Source organism: Macaca nemestrina, chromosome X, assembly GCF_043159975.1.
Source record: "Macaca nemestrina isolate mMacNem1 chromosome X, mMacNem.hap1, whole genome shotgun sequence".
NCBI lineage: Eukaryota > Metazoa > Chordata > Mammalia > Primates > Cercopithecidae > Macaca > Macaca nemestrina.
This window is the reverse complement of record NC_092145.1, coordinates 5,056,171-5,079,770: the sequence shown is the minus strand read 5'-3', so window position 1 is coordinate 5,079,770 and position 23,600 is coordinate 5,056,171. Positions and strand designations below refer to the sequence as shown.

At 42.0% G+C, this 23,600-nt stretch overlaps 1 protein-coding gene across 5 annotated transcripts in view; it reads right to left on the bottom strand.

Moving 5' to 3' along the window:
• Window positions 1-23,600, bottom strand: part of LOC105495892 (CD99 molecule like 2) — a 126,790-nt gene that overhangs the window by 30,847 nt on the left and 72,343 nt on the right. For 3 of the 5 annotated variants that reach the window (XM_011765800.3, XM_011765798.2, XM_011765799.2), the window contains exons 3-4: window positions 9,671-9,742; window positions 8,529-8,603 (exon numbers count right to left, since the gene is read on the bottom strand). The exons of the other annotated variants lie outside the window; for them this stretch is intronic. In XM_011765800.3, the coding sequence (XP_011764102.1) occupies window positions 8,529-8,603; window positions 9,671-9,742 (147 nt within the window). The remainder of the gene's footprint in view (window positions 1-8,528; window positions 8,604-9,670; window positions 9,743-23,600) is intronic. 5 annotated transcript variants of the gene reach the window in all.

Sequence of the window (23,600 nt, the reverse complement as noted above, 5' to 3'; positions counted from 1 at the left end):
TTACCACAATAATAAAAAACTCAGCCGGGCACGGAGGCTCACACCTGTAATCCCAGTACTTTGGGTGGGTGGATCACACCTGAGTCAGGAGTTCGAGATCAGCCTGACCAACATGGAGAAACCCCGTCACTACTAAAAATATAAAATTAGCCAGGTGTGGTGGTGCATGCCTGTAATCCCAGCTACTCGGGAGGCTGAGGCAGGAGATTCACTTAAACCTGGGAGGCGGAGGTTGTGGTGAGCCGAGATCACGCCTTTGCACTCCAGCTTGGGCAACAAAAGTGAAACTTCGTCTCAAAAAAACAACAACAACAACAACAACAAAAAACAAACCTCAACCTAGATGAAATACACAACCTGAATATTCCTATAACCATTAATTAATTCAATTAAAGTCTCCTAAAAAAAAGAAACCTCCAGGACTTGGTGATTTACCTGGAGAATTCTACCAAACATTTAAAAAGGAATTAACACCAATTGTATACAATCTCTTCCAGAAAGGAGACAGGAAGAAATTTCTTCCCCATTCATTTTGTAAGGCCAGTATTACCCTGGTAACAAACACAGATAAAGACCTGTATTAGTCCATTTTCACACTGATATAAAGATACTGCCTGAGACAGGATAATTTATAAAGAAAAGAGGTTTAATTGACTTACAGTTCCTCATGGCTGGGGAGGCCTCAGAAAATTTACAATTATAGTGGAAGGCAAAGGGGAGATAGGCATCTTCACAAGGTGGCAGGAGAGAGAGAGGAGCAAAGCGGGAACTGCCAAACACTTTAAAAATCATCAGCTCTCGTGAGAACTCACTTACTATCATGAGAACAGCATGGGGAACCATCCCTATGATCCAATCACCTTCCACCAGGTCCCTCCCTAGACACCTGGGGATTACAATTCGAGATGAGATCTGGGTGGGGACACAGAGCCAAACTATATCAAGACCATATTTAAAAAAAAAATATATATATATATATATATATATATACACACACACACACACACACTAATGTCTCTCATCAATTTACATGCCAAATCGTCAACAAAATATTAGCAAACATAGTAGAATGCATAAAGAGAATTAAACAGCATGAAAAATTGAATTTATTCCAGTCAGGCAAGCTGGATCAATACTTGAAAATCAATCAATGTAATCTACTCTGTCAACAGGCCAAAGAAGACAAATCATATCAATGGACATGAAAAAATCTAACACCCATTTATGGAAAAAAAAATACTTTCAGCAAATTAGATATAAAGGGGAACTATCTCAACTTCATAAAGAACATCTAGAAAACACGTATAGCTATCAGCAGACTTAATGGTGAAAGACTAAACGCTCTTTCTCTAAGGTCTGAAACAGAGCAAGGACATCACTCTTACCACTCTTATTTAACATGGTACTGAAATGTCTAGCATTGCAACATGAAAAAATATATACAGATTGGAAAGGAAGAACTATATATGTTTCTGTTTGCAGATGACATGATCGGGTACATAGAAAATTCCAAGAAATCTACAAAAAATTCCTATAACTAATAAGGGAGTTCAGCAAGGTCTCAGGATACAAGATCAATAATATCGATCACATATAATAGTAGTGAACATATTAAACCCAAAATTAAAAAGACACTGCCATTCACAATTGCTCCAAAGAAAATATTTAGGATGGGACAGTGGCTCACGCCTATAATGCCAGCACTTTAAGAGGACAAAGCGGGCAGATCACCTGAGCTCAGGAGTTTGAAACCTGGGCAACATGGTGAAACCCCATCTTTATTAAAATACAAAAATTAGCCAGGTGTGGTGGTATGTGCCTGTAGTCCCAGCTACTTGGGAGGCTGAGGTGGGAGAATCTTGCTTGAGCTGGGGAGGTGGAGGCTGCAGTGAGACGAGATCATGCCACTGCACTTCAGCCTGGGCAGCAGAGCAAGACTCAGTCTCAAAAAAAAGAAAAGACAATTTTTTTTTTTGAGATGGAGTCTCCCTCTGTCGCCCAGGCTGGAGTGCAGTGGTGCGATCTTGGCTAACTGCAAGCTCTGCCTCCCAGGTTCACGCCATTCTCCTGCCTCAGTCTCCTGAGTAGCTGGGACTACAGGCACCCACCACCACACCTGGCTAATTTTTTGTATTTTTAGTAGAGATGGGGCTTCACCATGTCAGCCAGGATGGTCTTAATCTCGTGACCTTGTGATCTGCCCGCCTAGCCTCCCAAAGTGCTGGGATTACAGGCATGAGCCACCACACCTGGCCTTTTTTTTTTTTTCTGAGACAGAGACTCACTTTGTCACCCAGGCTGGAGTGCAATAGCGTGATCTCGGCTCACTGCAAACTCCACCTTCCGAGTTCAAGCGATTCTCCTGCCTCAGCCTCCTGAGTAGGTGGGATTACAGGTGCGTGCCACCACGGCCCACTAATTTTTAAATTTTTATTAGAGACTGGGTTTCACCATGTTGGTCAGGCTGGTCTTGAACTCCTGACCTCGTAATCTGCCCGCCTCGGCCTCCTAAAGTGCTGGGATTACAGGCGTAAGCCACCACGCCCGGCTAGAAAAGAAAATATTTAAACATACATTTAAACATGTACGGGATCCTCTATACCAAAAATTACAGTGTTCTCAAGAAAAGACATCAAAGAAGACATAAATCAGTTGAGAGACATACTGTATTCATGGATTAGAAGACTCCACAAAGTAAAAATGTCAACTGTCCCAAAACGGATCTATGTTTAATACACATCCTATCATAATCCCAGTAAGATTTTTTCTAGACTAGGCAAAGACAAACTTAATCTAAAATTATATGGAAAGGCACAGGCCCTAGAAGAGCCTTAAAAGAACTTGACAAAGCAGAATAAAGTGGAACAAATTACTCTAACCAATATTAAAGCTGAATTTATAGTTATAGTAATCAGAACAGTGGCTGAGGGACAGACACACAGATCAATCGAACAGAATGAAGAGCGCAAAAAGACCCCAAATACACTCAAGTGATTCTTGATAAAGGTACAAAAGCAATGTGATAAAGCATAGCCTTTTGAACAAATGGTGCTGGAGTGGGCATCAATAGGTAAAGCTGAACAAACTGGGCATCAATAGGTAAAAACAATGAATCTCAACCTAATCCGCACACCTTATTAAAAATGAGCTCAAGGCCGGGCGCGGTGGCTCACGCCTGTAATCCCAGCACTTTGGGAGGCCGAGGCGGGCGGATCACAAGGTCAGGAGATCGAGACCACGGTGAAACCCCGTCTCTACTAAAAATACAAAAAATTAGCCGGGCGCGGTTGTGGGCGCCTGTAGTCTCAGCTACTCGGGAGGCTGAGGCAGGAGAATGGCGTGAACCTGGGAGGCGGAGCTTGCAGTGAGCCGAGATCGCGCCACTGCACTCCAGCCTGGGCGACAGAGCGAGACTCCGTATCAAAAAAAAAAAAAAAAAAAAAAAAAAAAAAAAAAAAAAAAAAGAGCTCAAAATGGGTGATCGTCTTTACTTAAAGTTATGAAACTTCAAAAGAAAACATAAAAAAATCTTTGGGACTGAGAGCTTGGTAAAGAGTTCACACAACTGACAACAAAGCCACGTTCCATAAAAAGAAAAACTGATACACCTGCCTTGTGAAAATTAAAACATTTCCTCTGTAAAAGACCCGGTTAAGAAGATGAAAATATTACATTTTCAACAACGGACAGGTCATCCAGACAGGAAAATCAATAAAGAAACAGTGGGCCAGGACAACACTCTAGACCAAATGGACCTAACAGACATATACAAAACATTCTATCCAACAGCAGCAGAATACACATTCTTTTCAAGCACACATGGAACATTCTCCAGGTCACATGTTAGGTCACAGAAAAGGTCTTAACAAATTTAACAAGACTGAAATCAAATCAAGTGTCTTTTCCACCCATGATGGTACAAAACTAGAAGTTAACAGAGAATTGGAAAATTCACAAATGTGTAGAAATTAAACAACATTCTCCTGAGCAACCAATGGGTCAAAGAAGAAATCAAAAGGGAAATCAAAAAAATTCTTGACACAAATAAAAATAGAAACACAACATACCAAAACTTATGAGATGCAGCAAAAGCAGTCCTGAGAGAGAACTTTATAGCAATAAATGCCAACCTAAACAAAAAACAAAGATCTCGCCAGGCACGGTGGCCCATGCCTGTAATCCCAGCACTTTGGGAGATCATGGTGGGCAGATCATGAGGTTAGGAGTTTGAGAACAGCCTGGCCAAGAGACCAGCCTGGCCAACATGGTGAAACCCCATCTCTAGTAGAAACAAATGAAATAAGTAACAGAAGAACAATAAAGTCTATAAAAACCAAAGATGGTTTTTGAAAAGATCAACAAAATTGACAAACCTTTAGCAAGACTGACAAAGAAAAGGACAGAAGACTCATTACTGAAATCAGAAATGAAAGAGAGGATATCACTAATGACCTAATAGAAATGAAAAGGATTTTAAGGGAATATCATTGACAGAAGTATGCCAATAAATTGGACAGCCTAGATGAAATGGACAAACTCCTAGAAAGATACAAACTACTGAAGTTGACCCAAGAAGAAAGAGAAAATCTGGCCAGGTGTGGTGGCTCATGCCTTGTAATCCCAGCACTTTGGGAGGCTGAGGCAGGAGCATTACCTGAGCCCACGAGTGCAATACCAGCTTAGGCAGCATGGTGAGATCCTGTCTCTATTAAATTAAATAAAACAAAATAAAAATAAAACTGAAACTCACCAATAAAAACACAATAACCCAATTTAAAATGGACAAAGGATTTGAATAGACATTTCTCCAAAAAACATAAGCAATATTCAATAAAGCACATGAAAAGATGCTTGATTTCATTAGCATTAGGGAAATGCACATCAAAACCACAATAAGACAATAAGACACCACTTCACGCCCATGAAGGTGACTGCAATAAAAGAGACTTAAGATTCTACTTTCAGGGGTCATTTCCACAGTTTGTTACTAGAGAAGATTCTCTGAAGGTATAGAGCATCAAAAAAATAAATAAATAAAAAATTTTAAAAGGAAATAGAAAATCTGAATAGATCTATAATAGATAGAATAATACAAAAAACTTTCCCAAAAGAAAAGCCCAGAGTCATATGCCTTCACTGATAAATTCTATAAAATATTTAAATAATTAACAGCAATTCTTCAGCAACTCTTCCAGAAAATAAGAGGAGACAACACTACCTAAATAAGCCAATGAAATCAGTAGTGTACTGATATCAAAACCAGACAAAGATATCACACAAAAAACTACAAACCTATTTCTGTTAGTAATATAGATGCAAAATTCCTCAACAAAATATAAGGATACCAAGTGCAACAAAAACAGTTATATTCCAAATGATTTTTTTAAGGCTCAAAAGCAATTCAACGGGCAGATAGTCTTTTTAACAAATGGTCCTAGAACAATTAGACATTCACGGGCAAGCAAGTGAAGTTTCAGGAAAAAAAACACAGGAGAAAATCTATAAAACCTAGGTATAGACAAAGATCTTGTTCTTAGATTTGGCATCAAAAGCACGATCCAGGCCGAGTGCAGTGGTTCATGCCTGTAATCCTAGCACTTTGGGGGGCTAAGATGGGTAGATGGCTTGAGCCCGGAGTTCAAGACCAGCCCGGGCAGCACAGTGAGACCCTATCTCTGCAAAAAATACAAAAATTAGCCAGGTGTGGTAGTGCGCAACTATAGTCCCAGCTACTTGGGAAGCTGAGGGGGGAGGATCACTTGAGCCCGTAAGGTCAAGGCTGCAGTGAACCATGATCATGCCACTGCACTGCAGCCTGGGAAACAGAGTGAGACCCTGTCTTGGGCAAAAAAAAATAAGTACGATCGATAAAAGGAAAAATTGACAAACTAGACATCATCAAAATCTAAAACTTCTGCAAAAGACTCTGTTAAGAGGATGAAAAGACAAGCTACAGAATGGAAGAAAGTATTTGCAAACCACATATCTGACTAAGGACAAATGTCTACAATATTTAAGGAACTCTCAAACTCAGTAGTAAGAAAAACAAAAAATCTAATTAGAAAATGGACCAAAGACATGAACAGACATTCCACTGAATAGGATATACGGATGGCAAACGAATACATGAAAAGGTGTTCAATATCATTAGCCAGAGAAATGCAAACTAAACCACAACAAGATATTACCACACACTTATAAAATGACTAAAACAGAAATAGTGATAGCCCAAATACTGGTGAAGATACAGAGAAAATGGCACTGACACAATGCTTTAGGGATTGCAAAATATTACAACCTTCATGGAAAACTGATCATTTCTTATAAAACTAAACATGTAACAACCATGTGATCCAGTCATCGCACTCTTGGGCATTTACTCATAAAGAGAGAGAAATTTATGTTCACACAAAAATACTATGCATGAGAGTTTACAGCAGCCTTGTTCATAATAGCCAAAACTGGCTTCAATACATCAAGTAAACAAACTGTGGTACATCCATCCCATGGAATACTCCTTGGCAATAAGAATGAATGAGCAACTGATACACCCAACAATATGAATGGATGCCAACTGAATTATACATGAAAAAGGCCAATTCCAAAGGGTTGCCTACTTTATAATTATATTTACATAACATTTTTTAAATACAACTTTTCTTTTTGCCTCCCCCAAAACTGAATGTCATGAAATGACAACATTTTACAAATGGAAAACAGATCAATGGTTGCCAGAGATTAGGAAAGGGATGGGGAAGGGGAAATAAAATTGTAGGAAGGTGGGTGTGGTTATAAAATGTAACCATGGCATACTTACGGAGATGGAACTGTTTGTATCTGACTGTGATGATAGATACACAAACCTACACACGTGATAAAAGTGCAGAGAAGACACACACACACGTGAGTGCAAACAAAACTAGGAAATTTGAATAAATGCATAGATTATATCTATGTCAACATATGGCTATGATAGTAGAGTACAATTTTCAAGATGTTGCTATTAGGGGAAACTGGGTGAAGGGTACAAGGGGTCCTTCTCTATTATTTCTTATAACTACACATGAATCAATGATTATCTAAAAATGAAAGTTTAATTTTTAAAAAGTAGGTAAAGAGAAAGTTGAGAATCAAGGGTCATTTTGTCAAAAAAGTTTTGACACTTAAATGACTGAACTTCAGCAGTGCAGGGAAACCTAGAAAATAATTGAACACTGTTTTAGCTACTAAGTTTATGATAGTATGTTCAGCAACACTGGAAAACTAACATGAGGAAGTTGAAAATTTTTTAATTGTATTAGAGCATGACCTTTTAATATTCTCTAACAAAACAGGAAGTACATTTCAAGCATTTATGTGGCACACGGAAATACAAAAGTTGACATGAAAAAAACAACTTATGTGATTATTTCCATTCTAGGCAGTATGAGCCATTCCTCTCAAAGAAGATTTTTTTACTTGAAAAAGTGACTTGAAGAGTACTTAATCAATATTTAAAGTTTTTTTTAAACTAACTATGGTTTTGCCAACTTGAATGTCTGTTAGATGTTTTCTTGAAAATGAACGAGTCTGTCAATTTAAAGAAAGCCACTCATGGTACTTGTTGCCAATGATAAGATTTCAAGGAAAAGTTAGAACTTCAAAAACATCTTTCTCTACCACTGTGAGTTTAACAGTTTCCCCAATACATTTTTTTTGAAATGAGATGGGTGATGATATGAACAAATATGACTTTCAGTTTTACACAATGACGCATGGCATTACTTGGAAGCTCGAAAAACCTCAAGGCACTAATATTTTCCAAATGACCAACATGCAATGTTACAAAACCATGAATGGGTAAAAGATCCATTGAAAGGACAAAAGAGTCCCACGGAACCAAGTGTGGAAAGTGTACTGATAGAGTTTCACACTCCACACTATGCTTAACCTGTAAGAAACAACTGCTTTTGTTGGGGCCAAGTTTTGGTGTCCTATCCAAGATTATCCACAAAGATCTGAAAAGTCTGTGAAAATATTCCTCCCTTTCCCCCCTGAGTATGGGTGTGAGGCCAGATTTCCTTCATATACTTCAACCAAAACAACATCTCGCGATGGAATAAAGTGCCTGTGAGAATCCAGCTACTTCCATCCAGCCAGACATGAGAGAAATCTGCAAAAATGTAACATCATGCCATTCTCCTCAATACAAGTTTTTGTCTCGTCAAGCATAGTTATTTCTCATAAAAATGTTATGTATGTTAAATGTACGGGTTTAATGTTGTTCATTTTAGATTAATAAAGTCTTTCAGTTTTAAATTCTAAGATGATGAGCATTGGTAAACGTGACCCACATAAACAAAAATCTCTTGAGATCTCAATGATTTGGGGAGTCCCGAGACAAAAAAGGTTTGAGAACTACTGTTATAGGGTTCTCCACTGGCTTCAAGTGCCTCCAGCTCCGCCAAGCCCAGACTGACTCTGGCTCTGTGGGATATTGTAATTAATGAGACAGAATCCTGTAGTAGTTTCAACCAGCAAGGACTTACCTCTTCCTCCTATACCCGGTTTCCTGCGGCCATTATCTTGATCATCGAAAGCATCAGCCAAGTCAAATCCACTACCTTCAGTGGGCCCCAAAACATAAAAGAAACAGCCAACTGATTAACAACTGGGTATAAGATTCCAAAATAAGCAAAATGCCCATGGGGTCAACTGATCAGTACTAACAATGGGTTAAGACAAAGAGACTTATATTGGAATCCGATTCTGTGTACAGACATTGATAATGAAAATATCTGCAGGATAGAAAAAGTTACTACTTTCCGACTTTGCAGAATACCACCAGTTTTGCAATTAATTTATATTCGTAGGTATGCTCTGCTTAGGCTAGCAGTCAGACCATTTTAACAATATACTTACTGATTGTAGGTATTAACCCAAAATTCAAAACCAGGTACACAGAGTCCATAAACAGGACAACCAAAAGGGAGAGGTCATGTGGTCATGAAGCACCCCTTTGAATGTGGAAATGTGAAGAAATGAGGGCAAATCATAAAGCAGCAGTGACTTTCTTGGATCATCACTGTCTCTTCAGAAGAAAGGTAGCTCTCTACTGCACAGAACCTATTATCATGCCCCCGACCACTGGTAACAAGTTGCTGAATGGGAGCAATGACTGGGAAGCCAGCCACACAGTCACGTTTTTCTTTACATCAGTGAAGATGTCTAAATGGTAAAATGGCCCATCTGAAGAGAGGGTCAAGTGACAACAGGAAAGAGTTGTTAAGAAGAACCAGGTCCCAAAATCCTTTACTGAAAGATGACACTGTAAAATAAATGCCATTCCAAAATGTTCCATCTGCCTAAAGAAAATGCTTGATCAGCTTCATAAAACCTAAACAATTACATTTTCCCTGATTTTAGAAAATGAAATGGCTAAAAAGGGGAAGAAGTCCAAATGCATTTTCCTCTTGAAATTTTCCCAGGCAGGACTTTTCATAAAAAACACAGAAGGCATAGTGATCAGCCAGGTATGCACTCCATTAAGTTAAACTCAGTGTTCACATGGACGCCTTGGTTATTTCTGCACACATGGGTCTTAAAACTATAGGTAGTTCACTTGCATGCTACCCCAGAGGGAACTCCAGAGGGCCCTTCCTCACTGCCCTCCTTAAGGCAGCCACATTACCTGGAGGTTTTGCTGGAGCTCTGGTGATTCCTGGCCTATTGGTTGTGGTGGTGGTGGTGTGATCCCATGGCTCTAAAAGGGAGAGGGAGGACAGCAAGGGGAGCACATTTAGTAACAAAACACAGCAGCTACTCTATGACTTGGGGAAGTCACATTGTGAGTAGAATATCCTTGTCTTGGTCCTTGAGGCCCCTCTATCTAGGAGCTCCAGAGAATCATACTGAAAAGGATGACAAAATGATATAGGTTTAAATGAGATGAGTTCAGCTCACTTTTCTTTGGAGGCTGAGGGTGGTAAGGTGGACATGGTCTCACATGTGACCTGGTGATTACTGAACCTGGGCTTGTGCCCAGATCTGCTGGAGATGACACATGCTCCAGGGAGTTCCACAGCCTGAGCATGATCCTTAAGGTCTCCAAGCCTTGGTTCCACAACTATCAACCTGGCACTTTAAACATAAATAATCCTGCTGAGGGATAGACTAAGGTTACATTCTTAGTGGAATATGGGAGTATTTCATAAACTGAAAGTGGTTACAACATATGCACACAATATTTTATATAAGTGTGGCTACTATTGGAAATATTAGGTCTTTGAACTCAACCATATTCCTTTAAAATTGTAGATAACTTTCACAAGAATTATACAATGTGCATGAGGTTTTTCCAATAGTCTCTTTTCATAAACATCAAGACTATGTTGTACATATTCTCACTAGTGGAAATATCAGAGAAAACAATTTAAGGAATGGGAAAGGCAAAGGTGAAACAGGTTTAGCTTTGAATACAGCTAGTACTCAATAATTATTGACTATTCAGAAAACAAACAGCAAAAATAGAAATCAGTTGAGGTCAGGTGTACTGTCATGTGCCTATAGTCCTAGCCACTTGGGAGTATCAGGGAGGAGAATTGCTTAAGCCCATAAGTTTGAGGCTCTAGTGCACTATGATTATGCCTGTGAATAGCCACTGTACTCCAGGCTGGGCAACAAAGCAAGACCCCATCTCTAAAAAACATAAGTTGAAAGTAAAAGGATGGAAGAAGATATACTATGCCAACAATAACCATAAGAGAGCTGGAGTAGCTATACTAATATCAGATAAGATTTACATTATAACAAAACTTGTTAATGGAGTCAAAGAGTGACAATTTATAATTATTTATAATGATGAAAGGATCAATCCAAGAGGAAGACATAATAATTTTAAATATATATACACCTAACAACACAGCCCCAAAATACATGAAGCAAAAAATTACAAAATTGAAGAGAACAGATGATTTAACAATAATAGTTGGAAATTTCAATATCTTCTTTTCAATCACAGAAGAAACAATTAGGCAGATACATATATATGACTTGAACAACTTTATAAACCAACTAGACCTAACAGACACCTATAGAACACACCACCCAATAACAAAATACACATTCTACTCAAGTGCATGTGAAACATTCTTCAAGGTAGACCATATGTAGGTTACAAAATAAATCTCAATAAACTTAAAAAGACTGAAGCCATACAAATTATGTTCTTCAGCACAACAGAATGAAAGTAGAGATCAGTTTCAGAAGGGTATTTGGAAAATTCACAATTACATGGAAATTAAAGAGCACACTCCTAAACAACAAATAGGTCAAAAAAAATCACAAGGGAAATTATGAAATACTTTGAGATCAATGAAAATGAAAACACAACATACCAAAACTTGTGTGTTACACTGAAAGCAGTGCTCAGAGGGAAATTTATAGCTGTAAACGCCTACATCAAAAAAAGAAAGATCTCAAATTGATAACCTAAACTTTCACATTAATAAACTAGAAAAAGAAGGCTTTGCAGACACTGCCACCGTCAACCCTGGTCAAGTCCACTGTGTTCTTCGACATCGTCGCTGTCTAGGGTGAGTCCTTGGGCCAGGTCTCCTTCAAACTGTTTGCAGACAAGTTCCAAAGACAGCAGGAAACTTTCATGCTCTGAGCACTGGAGAGAAAGGATTTGGTTATAAGGGTTCTTACTTTCCTAGAATTATTCCAGGGTTTATGTGCTAGGGTGGTGACTTCACATGCCCTAACAGTAATGGTGGCAAATCTAACTACCAGGAGAAACTTGATGATGAGAACTTCAACCTGAAGCATACAGGTCCTGATATCTGGCCCACAGCAAATGGTAGATCGAATACAAATGGTTCCCAGTTTTTCATCTCCACTGCCAAGACTGAGTGGTTGAATGGCAGGTATGTGGTCTTTGGCAAGGTCAAAGAGGCCATGAATGCCACAGAAGCCATGGAGCACTTTGGGTCTAGGAATGGCAAGACCAGCAAGAAGATCACCATTGCTAAATGTGGACAACTCTAATACATTTGACCTGTTTTATCTTAACCACCAGACTATTTCTTCTGTAGCTCAAGAGAGCACCCCTCAATCCCATTTGCTCTCAATATCCTATAATCTTTGTGCACTCACTGCAGCTCTTTGGGTTCCATATTTTCCTTATTCCCTTCCACGTCTAGCTGGATTGCAGAGTTAAGTTCATTATTATAAAATAAAACCTATACAACAATTTTAAAGAGTAACTAGAAAAAGAAGAGCAAACTAAACCTAAAGCAGGCAGAGGAAGAAAACACCAAAGATTATAGCAGAAATAAAATGAAAGAGAGAAGAGAAAAATAAAGAACAAAAGAGGAAAGATCTCTTAAGATCAACAAAATTGATAAACTGTAGCAGACCTACCAAGATAAAGAGAGAAGACCCAAATTGCTAATTTCAGGAATGAGAGGACATTATTACCAACCTTAGAGAAATAAAAAATTAGAAAGGAGTATCTTGAACAATTATAATCCAAATAAATTCAATAACCTAGATGAAACAGATAACTTCCTATTAAAACACAACTAGCTAAACTGACTCGAGAAGAAATAGAAAATCTGACTAGACTTATAGCAAGAGATTGAGTCAGTAACCAAAAACTTCCCACAAATAAAATTCTGGAACCAGAAGTCTTAATTGCTGAATTCTACCAAACATTTAAAAAGGAATTGAAAGGACACAAAGATAGATGTGTACCCGCCCCCCACCCGCTACACCCTTGTTCTGCTCTCTAATCTTTGCACATACCAGAGATTTCGTAAGTTCTGTGAGTACCTGGTTTTCTGCACGTACCAGAGATTTTGTTTTGCACATACCAGAGATTTCGTAAGTTCTGAGGCAAGGTCACAAGACGTGTTTAAGTAAGATAAACTCTTGCTGCCATAAACCTGCTCTCCCGCCTCAAAGTCTGAACCAAAATATCAGAAATGGCGGGAACCAATCATAGTTAGCCAAATCGCCTTGTTCAAACACTAGCCAATCATATATCTGATTTGTATAATAACTCTATGCCCACTTTTCTTAGACTATATAACACTGCTCGGAGCTCAGTAGGGGAGCTCTCCTGCCCGTCTCGTTTCACGAGCGAGGGAGAGTTCCAGGTTCGAACCTGTAATAAAGATCCTTGCTGCTTAGCTTTGACTCTGGACTCTGGTGGTCTTCTTCGGGGAATAAACGGTCTGGGCATAACAAATGGGGGCTCGTCCGGGATTTCCCCCAAGCCCACCAGACCCCCAAGTCAATGGATCTTAATCTGTAGGTAAGCCGGCTTTGTCACTGTCTCTGTCTTTGTCTCTGTCTGTCTCCCTGAAATTTCGCGAAATCCGTAATCTGTAATCTGTATTGGTCTGTTTTATAAGTGGCATGGTCTTGGCGGACGCGCTAAAAGACAGCCACTCGGGACTGGTGGGAGACGTCCCCCAGTGCCCATCTGGGGGCCTCCATCCTTGGTTGCCCCGTCTGACTCAGGTCGGAAGTCCGACACGCGCTCGCGAAGGCTCATCGTTTCTCACTGTCTGTCCGTTATTGTTAAGTGTTAAGTGTAAGTCCAAAACGAAACATAAAACCTTTTCTTCCCCTTCCAGGACCGGACCTGTCGGATACTCCCCTCTGCTTCACACTCATTTTCGTCCCTCCTTCTCTTTGTAGGAGCAGTCCAAAGATGGGCAACAACCAGAGCACGCCGCTCTCACTCCTTGTTACCAATTTTAAGGATGTGAAGGCTCGGGGGCGTAACTTAAGCGTAGAACTAAAGAAGGGAAAGCTAGTTACTTTCTGCCGTTCGGAGTGGCCCTCTTTCGGCGTAGGGTGGCCCTCCGAAGGAACTTTCTGTCTCTCTATTATTACTAAAGTAAAAACTAAGATTTTCCTGCCAGGGCAGTCAGGACATCCTGATCAAATTCCTTATATTCTAGTGTGGCAAAATCTTGTGGAAGACCCACCGTCCTGGATAACTCCATTCATCCTTGAGCCTTGCAAGGTCCTAGTAATGCGACCTACAAGACAAAGGACTCCCTCTGCTCCCTCGGCCCCTGTGCTGCCAGACAGCCAGGACCCCCTAACGTTAGAACCCACACTTCCCCCACCATATCCGCACCTTATCCCGCAGGACCCAGTCCCCCAGGGTGGTGCTTCCGTAGAGGGAAACCGAGAAGTGGAAGCAGCCGAGAGCGAAAGTAACCCGGGGGGGCCGGCCGGCCGAACGCAAGGCCGCGTACTGCGGGACCAAGCTTCCCGACTCCCTGACTCCACCGTAGCCCTGCCTCTCAGAGAAATAGGATCGCTCGATGATACCGGGCTCTCCCGTCTCATGTATTGGCCTTTTTCCACTAGTGATTTATACAATTAGAAGTCCCAAAATGCTCGGTTCTCCGATAATCCCAAAGATCTAACCTCGTTGTTAGACAGTGTCATGTTTACTCACCAGCCAACCTGGGATGACTGTCAACAGCTCCTCCGAATCCTGTTCACAACGGAGGAGCGGGAAATAATCCAAGTTGAGGCCAGAAAGCTGGTTCCAGGAGATGACGGCCAGCCAACTGCAAATCCTGACCTCATTAACGCGGCTTTTCCTTTAACCCGGCCCAGATGGGACTACAACACGGCAGAAGGTAGGGGACGACTGCTCATTTATCGCCAGACTCTAATGGCGGGTCTCCGGGCTGCAGCTCGCAAGCCCACCAATTTGGCTAAAGTATATTCTGTGTTACAAGGTAAAACAGAAAGCCCCGCTGTGTATTTAGAGAGATTAATGGAAGCTTTCAGACAGTATACCCCTATGGACCCGGAAGCACCGGAAAATCAGGCTGCGGTAGTAATGTCCTTTGTAAACCAGGCAGCATCAGATATTAGAAGAAAACTCCAGAAATTAAAAGGTTTAGAGGGAAAGCAGATTCAGGACCTCCTTCAGATGGCCCAGAGAGTTTATAATAATAGGGATACTCCAGAAGAAAAACAGTTCAAGGCAACCAAAGAAATGACCAAAGTTTTAGTAGCAGCTTTCCCCCAGGCAGGGAATGGCCAAAGCAGAAAGCAGACAAAGCAAGGCTCTAGGCAAGGATTAGAAAAGGATCAGTGTGCTTATTGCAAGGAACATGGTCACTGGATTAAAGACTGCCCAAAGAAACGGAGACCAGCTAACCCTACCTCCGTACTCGTTACCCAGGACTCTGACTAGGGAAGACGGGGTTCGGACCCCCTCCCCGAACCCAGGGTAACTTTGCAAGTGGAGAGGTCCCCAGTTCGCTTCTTGGTTGATACTGGGGCAGAACGCTCAGTCCTAACAAAACCAATTGGAAAAATGTCTAAGAAAACATCCTGGGTGCACGGGGCCACAGGCATCAAAAAATACTCCTGGACAACCCAGAGGACTGTAGACTTAGGAACGGGAAAAGTCTCCTATTCCTTCCTAGTCATCCCAGAGAGCCCCTGCCCTCTACTAGGGAGGGACTTGCTGACAAAAATAGGGGCCCAAATCCACTTTGAGCCAGAAGGGCCCAAGATAACTGATTCCCAAAACAGGCCAATATCTATCCTGTCACCTTAGAAGATAAGTACAGACTCCATCAAGAGCAAAAGCCCCCCGATCAGGAAATTGACTCTTGGCTCCAGCGTTTCCCTGAAGCGTGGGCAGAAACTGGGGGCTTAGGGCTAGCTAAACATCGACCTGCCATATTTGTGGAAGTTAAGCCAGGGACGGACCCAGTTCGGGTTCGGCAATATCCTATGCCCCTGGAGGCAAGAGAAGGAATTACGCCCCATATCCGCCGACTCCTAGACCAGGGAGTCCTACGGGCTTGCCACTCATCCTGGAATACTCCACTGTTACCTGTTCGTAAACCCAACAGTACGGACTACAGGCCAGTACAGGATTTAAGAGAAGTTAATAAAAGGGTCATGGACATACATCCCACTGTGCCCAATCCATACACCCTTCTGAGTGCTTTACATCCCGAAAAACAGTGGTATACCGTTCTTGATCTAAAAGATGCTTTCTTCAGCCTTCCTCTGGCTCCCAAAAGTCAAGGACTCTTTGCATTTCAATGGACGGATCCTGAGAGGGGCATCAACGGTCAGCTAACACGGACCAGGCTGCCACAAGGGTTCAAGAACTCGCCAACCCTGTTCAATGAAGCCCTTCATGAAAATCTGGGTGAGTACCGGCGGCAACACCCTGAAATAACTCTTTTGCAATATGTTAATAATCTCTTAATAGCAGCCAGATCCCCGGAAACTTGTGTTCAAGGGACTGAGGACCTCTTAAAAACTCTGGGGGAGCTAGGCTACCGAGCCTCAGCAACAAAGGCTCAGATCTGCAAGTCGGAGGTAACTTATCTGGGGTACCTATTAAAAGGGGGGCAACGCTGGCTAACCAAAGCCCGAAAGGAAACAGTCCTACGCATCCCTAGACCCCAGTCGACACGGCAAGTGAAAGAATTCCTGGGGTCGGCAGGGTTCTGTAGGTTATGGATACCCGGATTTGCTGAGTTAGCCAAGCCCCTATACCAGGCAACAAAGGAACGGCAGCCCTTCAATTGGACGGAAGAGGCTGAGCTGGCCTTTCAACAAATCAAAACTGCCTTGTTATAAGCCCCCGCGCTGGGGCTCCCTGATGTCTCCAAGCCCTTCCACTTATACGTAGATGAAAGTAAGGGTGTTGCAAAAGCCGTGTTAACACAGTACCTAGGCCCCTGGCAGAGGCCAATTGCCTATTTGTCAAAAAAAATTAAATTCAGTGGCTGCTGGCTGGCCACCCTGCCTGCGGATAATCGCGGCAACCGCCCTAATGGTCCAAGACGCTGATAAACTTATCATGGGGCAAGAGTTGCGCGTTATAACCCCGCATGCCATTGAAGGCGTCCTCCGGCAGCCGCCGGACCGATGAATGAGTAACGCCCGGCTCACCCACTATCAAGGACTGCTGTTAAACCCCCTCAGAGTAACTTTTCTGCCCCCAACCTCTTTAAACCCTGCTTCACTGCTGCCAAATCCAGACTTGGACGCCCCGTTCCATGAGTGCACTGAGATACTGGCTCAGGTGCATAGGGTGCGGGAGGACCTGCAAGATCGTCCGCTCCCCGACACAGAACTCACCTGGTTCACTGATGGCAGCAGCTACGTCCACCAAGGCCAGCGGTATGCAGGAGCGGCTGTAACGTCAGAGACTGAGGTAATCTGGGCGGAACCCTTGCCTCCAGGGACATCGGCCCAAAGAGCCGAACTGATAGCCCTCACACAGGCCCTCACCCTAGGGGCAGAGAAAAAACTAACAGTATACACGGATAGCCGCTATGCTTTCGCTACTGCGCACATACATGGGGCCATCTACAGAGAAAGGGGACTATTAACAGCTGAAGGCAAAGAAATAAAAAACAAGCAAGAGATCCTAGCTCTATTAACTGCTTTGTAGAAACCAAAAAAATTGGCTATCGTACATTGCCCTGGGCATCAGAAACCAACTACGCCAATTGCTCGAGGCAACTTCTTAGCCGACCAAACCGCAAGGAGCATAGCAAAAGCTCCCAGTCAGCTCCTCGCGCTCCAGCTCCCCGATCCTGGCCCGCGAAATTTGCCATGTTTTCCCGACTATACCAAACAGGATCGCGAATGGATGAACACGCTTCCCCTAAAACAGGTTAAAAATGGGTGGTAGACTGATATAAATGACCAAACCATCCTACCAGAAAAATTAGGACGGCAGGTGTTGAAACACATCCACCGGACAACCCACCTGGGTGCCCGGCGAATGATGGACTTAATCAGGCGCGCCAAGTTTAGAATCAGGCGCATAGCTGAACTGGCCAGCGATGTCACAACAAATTGCAAAGCCTGCCAACTAAACAACGCTTGCCCCCAAACCCAGACCACCGCAGGAATTAGGTGTAGAGGAACTAGGCCTGGTATCTATTGGGAAATAAACTTTACTGAGATAAAGCCTGGAAAATATGGGTATCAGTACTTACTTGTCTTTGTAAATACTTTTTCAGGATGGACAGAAGCGTTCCCAACTAAAAAAGAAACTGCTCAGGTTGTAGCAAAGAAAATTTTGGAAGAAATCCTCCCCAGGTATGGCTTTCCCGTCCAAATAGGGTCAGACAATGAACCAGCCTTCGTTGCTAAGGTAAGTCAGGATTTGGCTTCCATTCTTGGGGCAAATTAGAAATTACATTGTGCTTATAGGCCCCAAAGCTCAGGACAGGTAGAAAGGATAAATCGGACTCTGAAGGAAACCTTAACTAAATTAACCATGGAGACTGGCGCTAATTGGGTAGTACTTCTCCCCTACGCTCTGTTCCGGGCCCGAAATACCCCTTACAGACTGGGCCTCACACCATATGAAATCATGTATGGCAGACCCCCACCCCTGGTCCCCAGTCTAAAAGATGACTTACTCAAACCTAAAACTGAAAATGTCTCTGAGCTCCTGTTCTCCTCACAAGCCTTACAGAAAATTCACCAGGAAATTTGGCCCAGACTACGAGAACTGTACGAGGCAGGACCTCCGCCGACGCCTCATCCGTTCCAGCCGGGAGACTGGGTCCTTGTCAAGCGCCACCGGCAAGAAACTCTTCAACCCAGGTGGAAAGGACCACTGCAAGTACTCCTGACTACTCCCACCGCTCTCAAAGTAGAAGGCATCGCTTCGTGGATCCACTACACACACGTCAAACCAGTGGACCCAACATCCGACCTTCTCGAGCCGTCTGGAGCACCGGTTACATGGACTGTAGACAAAGCTAAGAACAATCCCTTAAAGCTAACCCTGCGCCGTCACCCACATAGCCGTAACCATGTCTAGCTTGCCTATGCTTTTATGCCTTATACATCTGACTCTCCTAACTGCTGCACCGTCTAATCCCTATGTCTGGAGGTTCTGGCTCTATGAAAACAAAACTCACCCCGGGGAAACCCCCCAAGCGGGTAAACTGCTAGCTAGTGCAGACTGCCCCCCCTCCGGGTGCAATACTCCAATTTACCTCAATTTCACTAATTTCCAAATTGCCCAACCGGGAATACCCATAATTTGTTTTGAATATAATCAGACTGAATATAATTGTAAGAATTATTGGTAGCACCAGAATGCAGGTTGCCCATACCACTATTGTAAAATGCACTCAGCCAGGGTATGGGACGAATACCCGAGAAAGTCTAACCTCCTCAGGACTCGCTACCTGACAGGGACTCCCAACATATTCACTTGAATAATAACAGATCCAGGGCACTCCCGGTGGACATCGCCCCAACATGGGGCAGTCTACTACGATGCCAGTAGTAGCTGGCCTAGTAGCCACCTGTACTTGTGGCGGAGTCTAGTCCAGATTCAACCCTTAATCCATACACCAATCCACAGACAGGAAACCAAGCTATCACAAGACTTGCAGCCCTTCTCCTGGCTAACCCTATTACAAGAAGGGCTAGCATTCGCCAACCTCACCAGTTTAGGCGACCTGTCCTCTTGCTTTATGTGTGCAACCTTAGGAAGACCACCATTAACCGCTGTTCCCCTTTCCTCCCCACCCACAAACTATATGCCAGATTCTAATTCATCAACAGTTGCAATACCTGATGTAGCCCTGTACCGTGACCCATACCAAGAGAAATACCCCTACTGTTATTCAGCATTTAGTAGCAGCCTCTGCAACCAGACGGCTACATACCCTAATAGCCCCATACGTGCTCCCCCTGGTGTGTTTTTCTGGTGTAATATAACTCTGTTAAAAACTCTGTCCAAAAGCATCTCTGACGGACAGTTGTGCATCCCTGTTACACTAGTTCCCCGACTGACCCTGCTGACCCCGGCAGAGTTCATAGGCTGGGCAGGGACTGCCCCAACTGAAACTGCGCGACATAGACGAGCAGTTTTTCTACCACTAATTGCCGGAATATCCTTAACCACCTCTGTCGTCGCAGCGGGGTTAGCAGGAGGGGCCCTACAACACTCCATAATAGAAAACGACAAGCTGTTACAACAGTTCTCTGTTGCTATGGAAAACTCCGCCTATTCCCTAGCCTCCCTTCAGCGGCAGCTCACCTCCCTAGCACAGGTCACCCTTCAAAACCGCAGAGCCTTAAACTTATTCACGGCTGAGAAAGGAGGTACCTGTATGTTCCTCAAAGAAGAATGCTGTTTCTATATAAATGAGTCAGGGTTAGTTGAGGAAAGAGTCCAACGCCTACACAAACTAAGCTTAGAAATAAAAAAGCAACAATTCACTACAGCCGCTAACAATTGGTGGAGCTCTTCAATGTTTTCCCTTCTGGCACCCCTTTTAGGCCCCCTAATGTCTTTACTACTTCTATTCACTATAGGCCCCGTGTGGTAAATAAAATTTTACAATTTGTCAGAGAAAGGTTTAATGCCATCCAACTAATGGTCCTCTGTAGCCATCACCAGCCTCTCCTGCACCCAGAAAGTGAGGCTATATTATAAGACTCTGGAAATCCAAGATTGGACATCCAGTTACTTATGAGAAGGGGGAAATGAAAGGACACAAAGATAGATGTGTACCCGCCCCCCACCCGCTACACCCTTGTTCTGCTCTCTAATCTTTGCACATACCAGAGATTTCGTAAGTTCTGTGAGTACCTGGTTTTCTGCACGTACCAGAGATTTTGTTTTGCACATACCAGAGATTTCGTAAGTTCTGAGGCAAGGTCACAAGACGTGTTTAAGTAAGATAAACTCTTGCTGCCATAAACCTGCTCTCCCGCCTCAAAGTCTGAACCAAAATATCAGAAATGGCGGGAACCAATCATAGTTAGCCAAATCGCCTTGTTCAAACACTAGCCAATCATATATCTGATTTGTATAATAACTCTATGCCCACTTTTCTTAGACTATATAACACTGCTCGGAGCTCAGTAGGGGAGCTCTCCTGCCCGTCTCGTTTCACGAGCGAGGGAGAGTTCCAGGTTCGAACCTGTAATAAAGATCCTAGCTGCTTAGCTTTGACTCTGGACTCTGGTGGTCTTCTTCGGGGAATAAACGGTCTGGGCATAACAGAATCAACACCAATTAACCTCAAACTCTTCAAATAAGTAAATAAACAAACAAACCAAGACAAGGGAACACTTCCTAACTCATTCTATGAGGCCAGTAGTATGTTAATACCAAAGTCAGACAAATACACACAAAAACTACAGAATATAGTCATGAATGTAGAGGTAAAAATCCTCTTACGAATGTAGAGGCAAAAATCCTCAATAAAATACTAGCAAACCAAAACTAGCACCATATTAGGACTGACCATGACCAAGAGGGGTTTATCTCAGGAACGTAAGGGTAGTTCAACATAGTAAAATCAATCAATGTACTATCCCATATTAATAGAATGGAAGGAGAAAAAAAAACAGGATTACCTCCATTGATGCAGAAAAGGCATTTAATGAAAGTCAACCACTATTTCATGATAAAAACACTCAATAAATTAGGAATAGAAAAGAATTTCCCATTTTGTTCTGCTTACTGCTAAAAAGCACATACAGAGTCTACTCTGTATGTGTCTTTTAGTGATAATTAGGCTATTGGATTTTTAAAAGCATTTAGATGGTTTATTTTGGCCTCATCTGTTAACTTCCTGGAAATAAAAGAGAATTTCCTCAACCTGATAAAGGGCATCTGAAAAATCTGCAATTGACAGCATACTTAAAGGTGAAAGACTGAAAGCTTTCTTCCTAGAATCAGCACTTAACCACTCCTATTCAACACTGTAATGGAAGTTCTAACTAGAGCAATTAGTCAAGAAAAAGAAAGAAACTCTCTGAGATTAGAAAGGAAGAAGTCCAACTATCTCTATTCACAGATGCTATGATTTCATATATAGAAAACCCTCAAGAATCCACACCAATTAAAAACTATTAAAGCTAATGAGTTCAGCAAAGTTGCAAGATATAAGATCAATACATGAAAACCAGCTGTATTTCTATACACTAGCAATGATCAATACAAAGAGTAAAAGAAGAAAACAATTTCATTTATAATAGCAATAAAAAGAATAAAACTGTTAGAAATAAATTTAACCAAGGAAGTATAATGTACACTAAAAGTTACAACACCCTGTTAAAAAAATTAAAGACCTAAATTAATGGAATGAAATCCTACATCCATAGATTACAAGACTCAATACTGTTAAAGTGGCAATATTTTCCAAATTAATCTGCAGATCCTGTGCAATCTCCATCAAAATACCAACTGCCTTTTGTGCAGAAATGGACAAGCTAATCCTAATATCCATATGGAATTGCGTGGGACCCTAAATAGCCAAATCAATCTTAAGAGCAAAACAGAAGGAGTCACACCTCTCAATTTCAAAACTTACTACAAAGCTACAGTAACCAAAATACCGTGGAACTAGCTTAAGAATACACATATAGACCAATGTTACAGGATTGAGAGTCTAGAAGTAAACCCTCATATTTATGGTCAATTGATTTTCAACAGGATGCTAACACCATTCAATGGAGAAAGGACAGTCTTTTCAACAAATGGTGCTCAGACAGCTGGATAACCATAGGCTAATGAAACTGGACCCATACTTCTCACCATATACAAAAATTAACTCAAATGGACCAAACATCTAAATATAAGAACTAAAACCACTCTTAGAAGAAAACATATGGGTAAATCTTCATGACCTTTGATTTGGCAATGGATACTTAGCAATGACATGCAAAGCATGGGCAACAAAAGAAAAAACAGATAAATTACACATTAACCAAAATTTAAAATTTTTGTGCATCTAAGAACGTTATCAAGAAAGTGAAAAGACGACCTACAAAATGGGAGAAAATTTGCAAATCATATGTATGATAAATGTACAAAGAGATCATTAGTCATTAGTCTTCAGGGAAATGCAAATGAAAACCACAATGAGGTCCCACCTCACACCCACCAGGATGGCTTTCATTAAAAAAAAAAAAAAACAAGTTGGCAAGGATGTAGATACATTGGAACCCTCATACATTACTGATGGGAATGTAAAATGCTTCAACCACCGTAGAAAACAATTTGGCAGTTCCTCAAAAAGTTAAACAGAATGACCATAGTAACCAGAAATTCTACTCCTAGGTATATATCAAAAAGAATTTAAAACAGGTATCCAAACAAGTACGTGTATATAGCATGTTCACAGTAACATTATTCACAAGCCAAGAGGTGGAAACAACCAAATGTCCATCAACTGATGAGTGGATAAACAAAATTGTGGTATGTCTACACAATGGAGTATTACTTCGCCATAAAAAGGAATGAAGTACTGATACACGCTACAACATGGAAGTGCCTCCAACACATTACGCTACACAAAAGAAGCCAGGCACAAAAGGCTACATGCTGTCCAGTTCCATTTATATAAAATATCCAGGATAAGGCCGGGCGCGGTGGCTCAAGCCTGTAATCCCAGTACTTTGGGAGGCCGAGGCGGGTGGATCACGAAGTCAGGAGATCAAGACCATCCTGGCTAACATGGTGAAACCCCGTCTCTACTAAAAATACAAAAAACTAGCCGGGCGTGGTGGCGGGCGCCTGTAGTCCCAGCTACTCGGAGGCTGAGGCAGGAGAATGG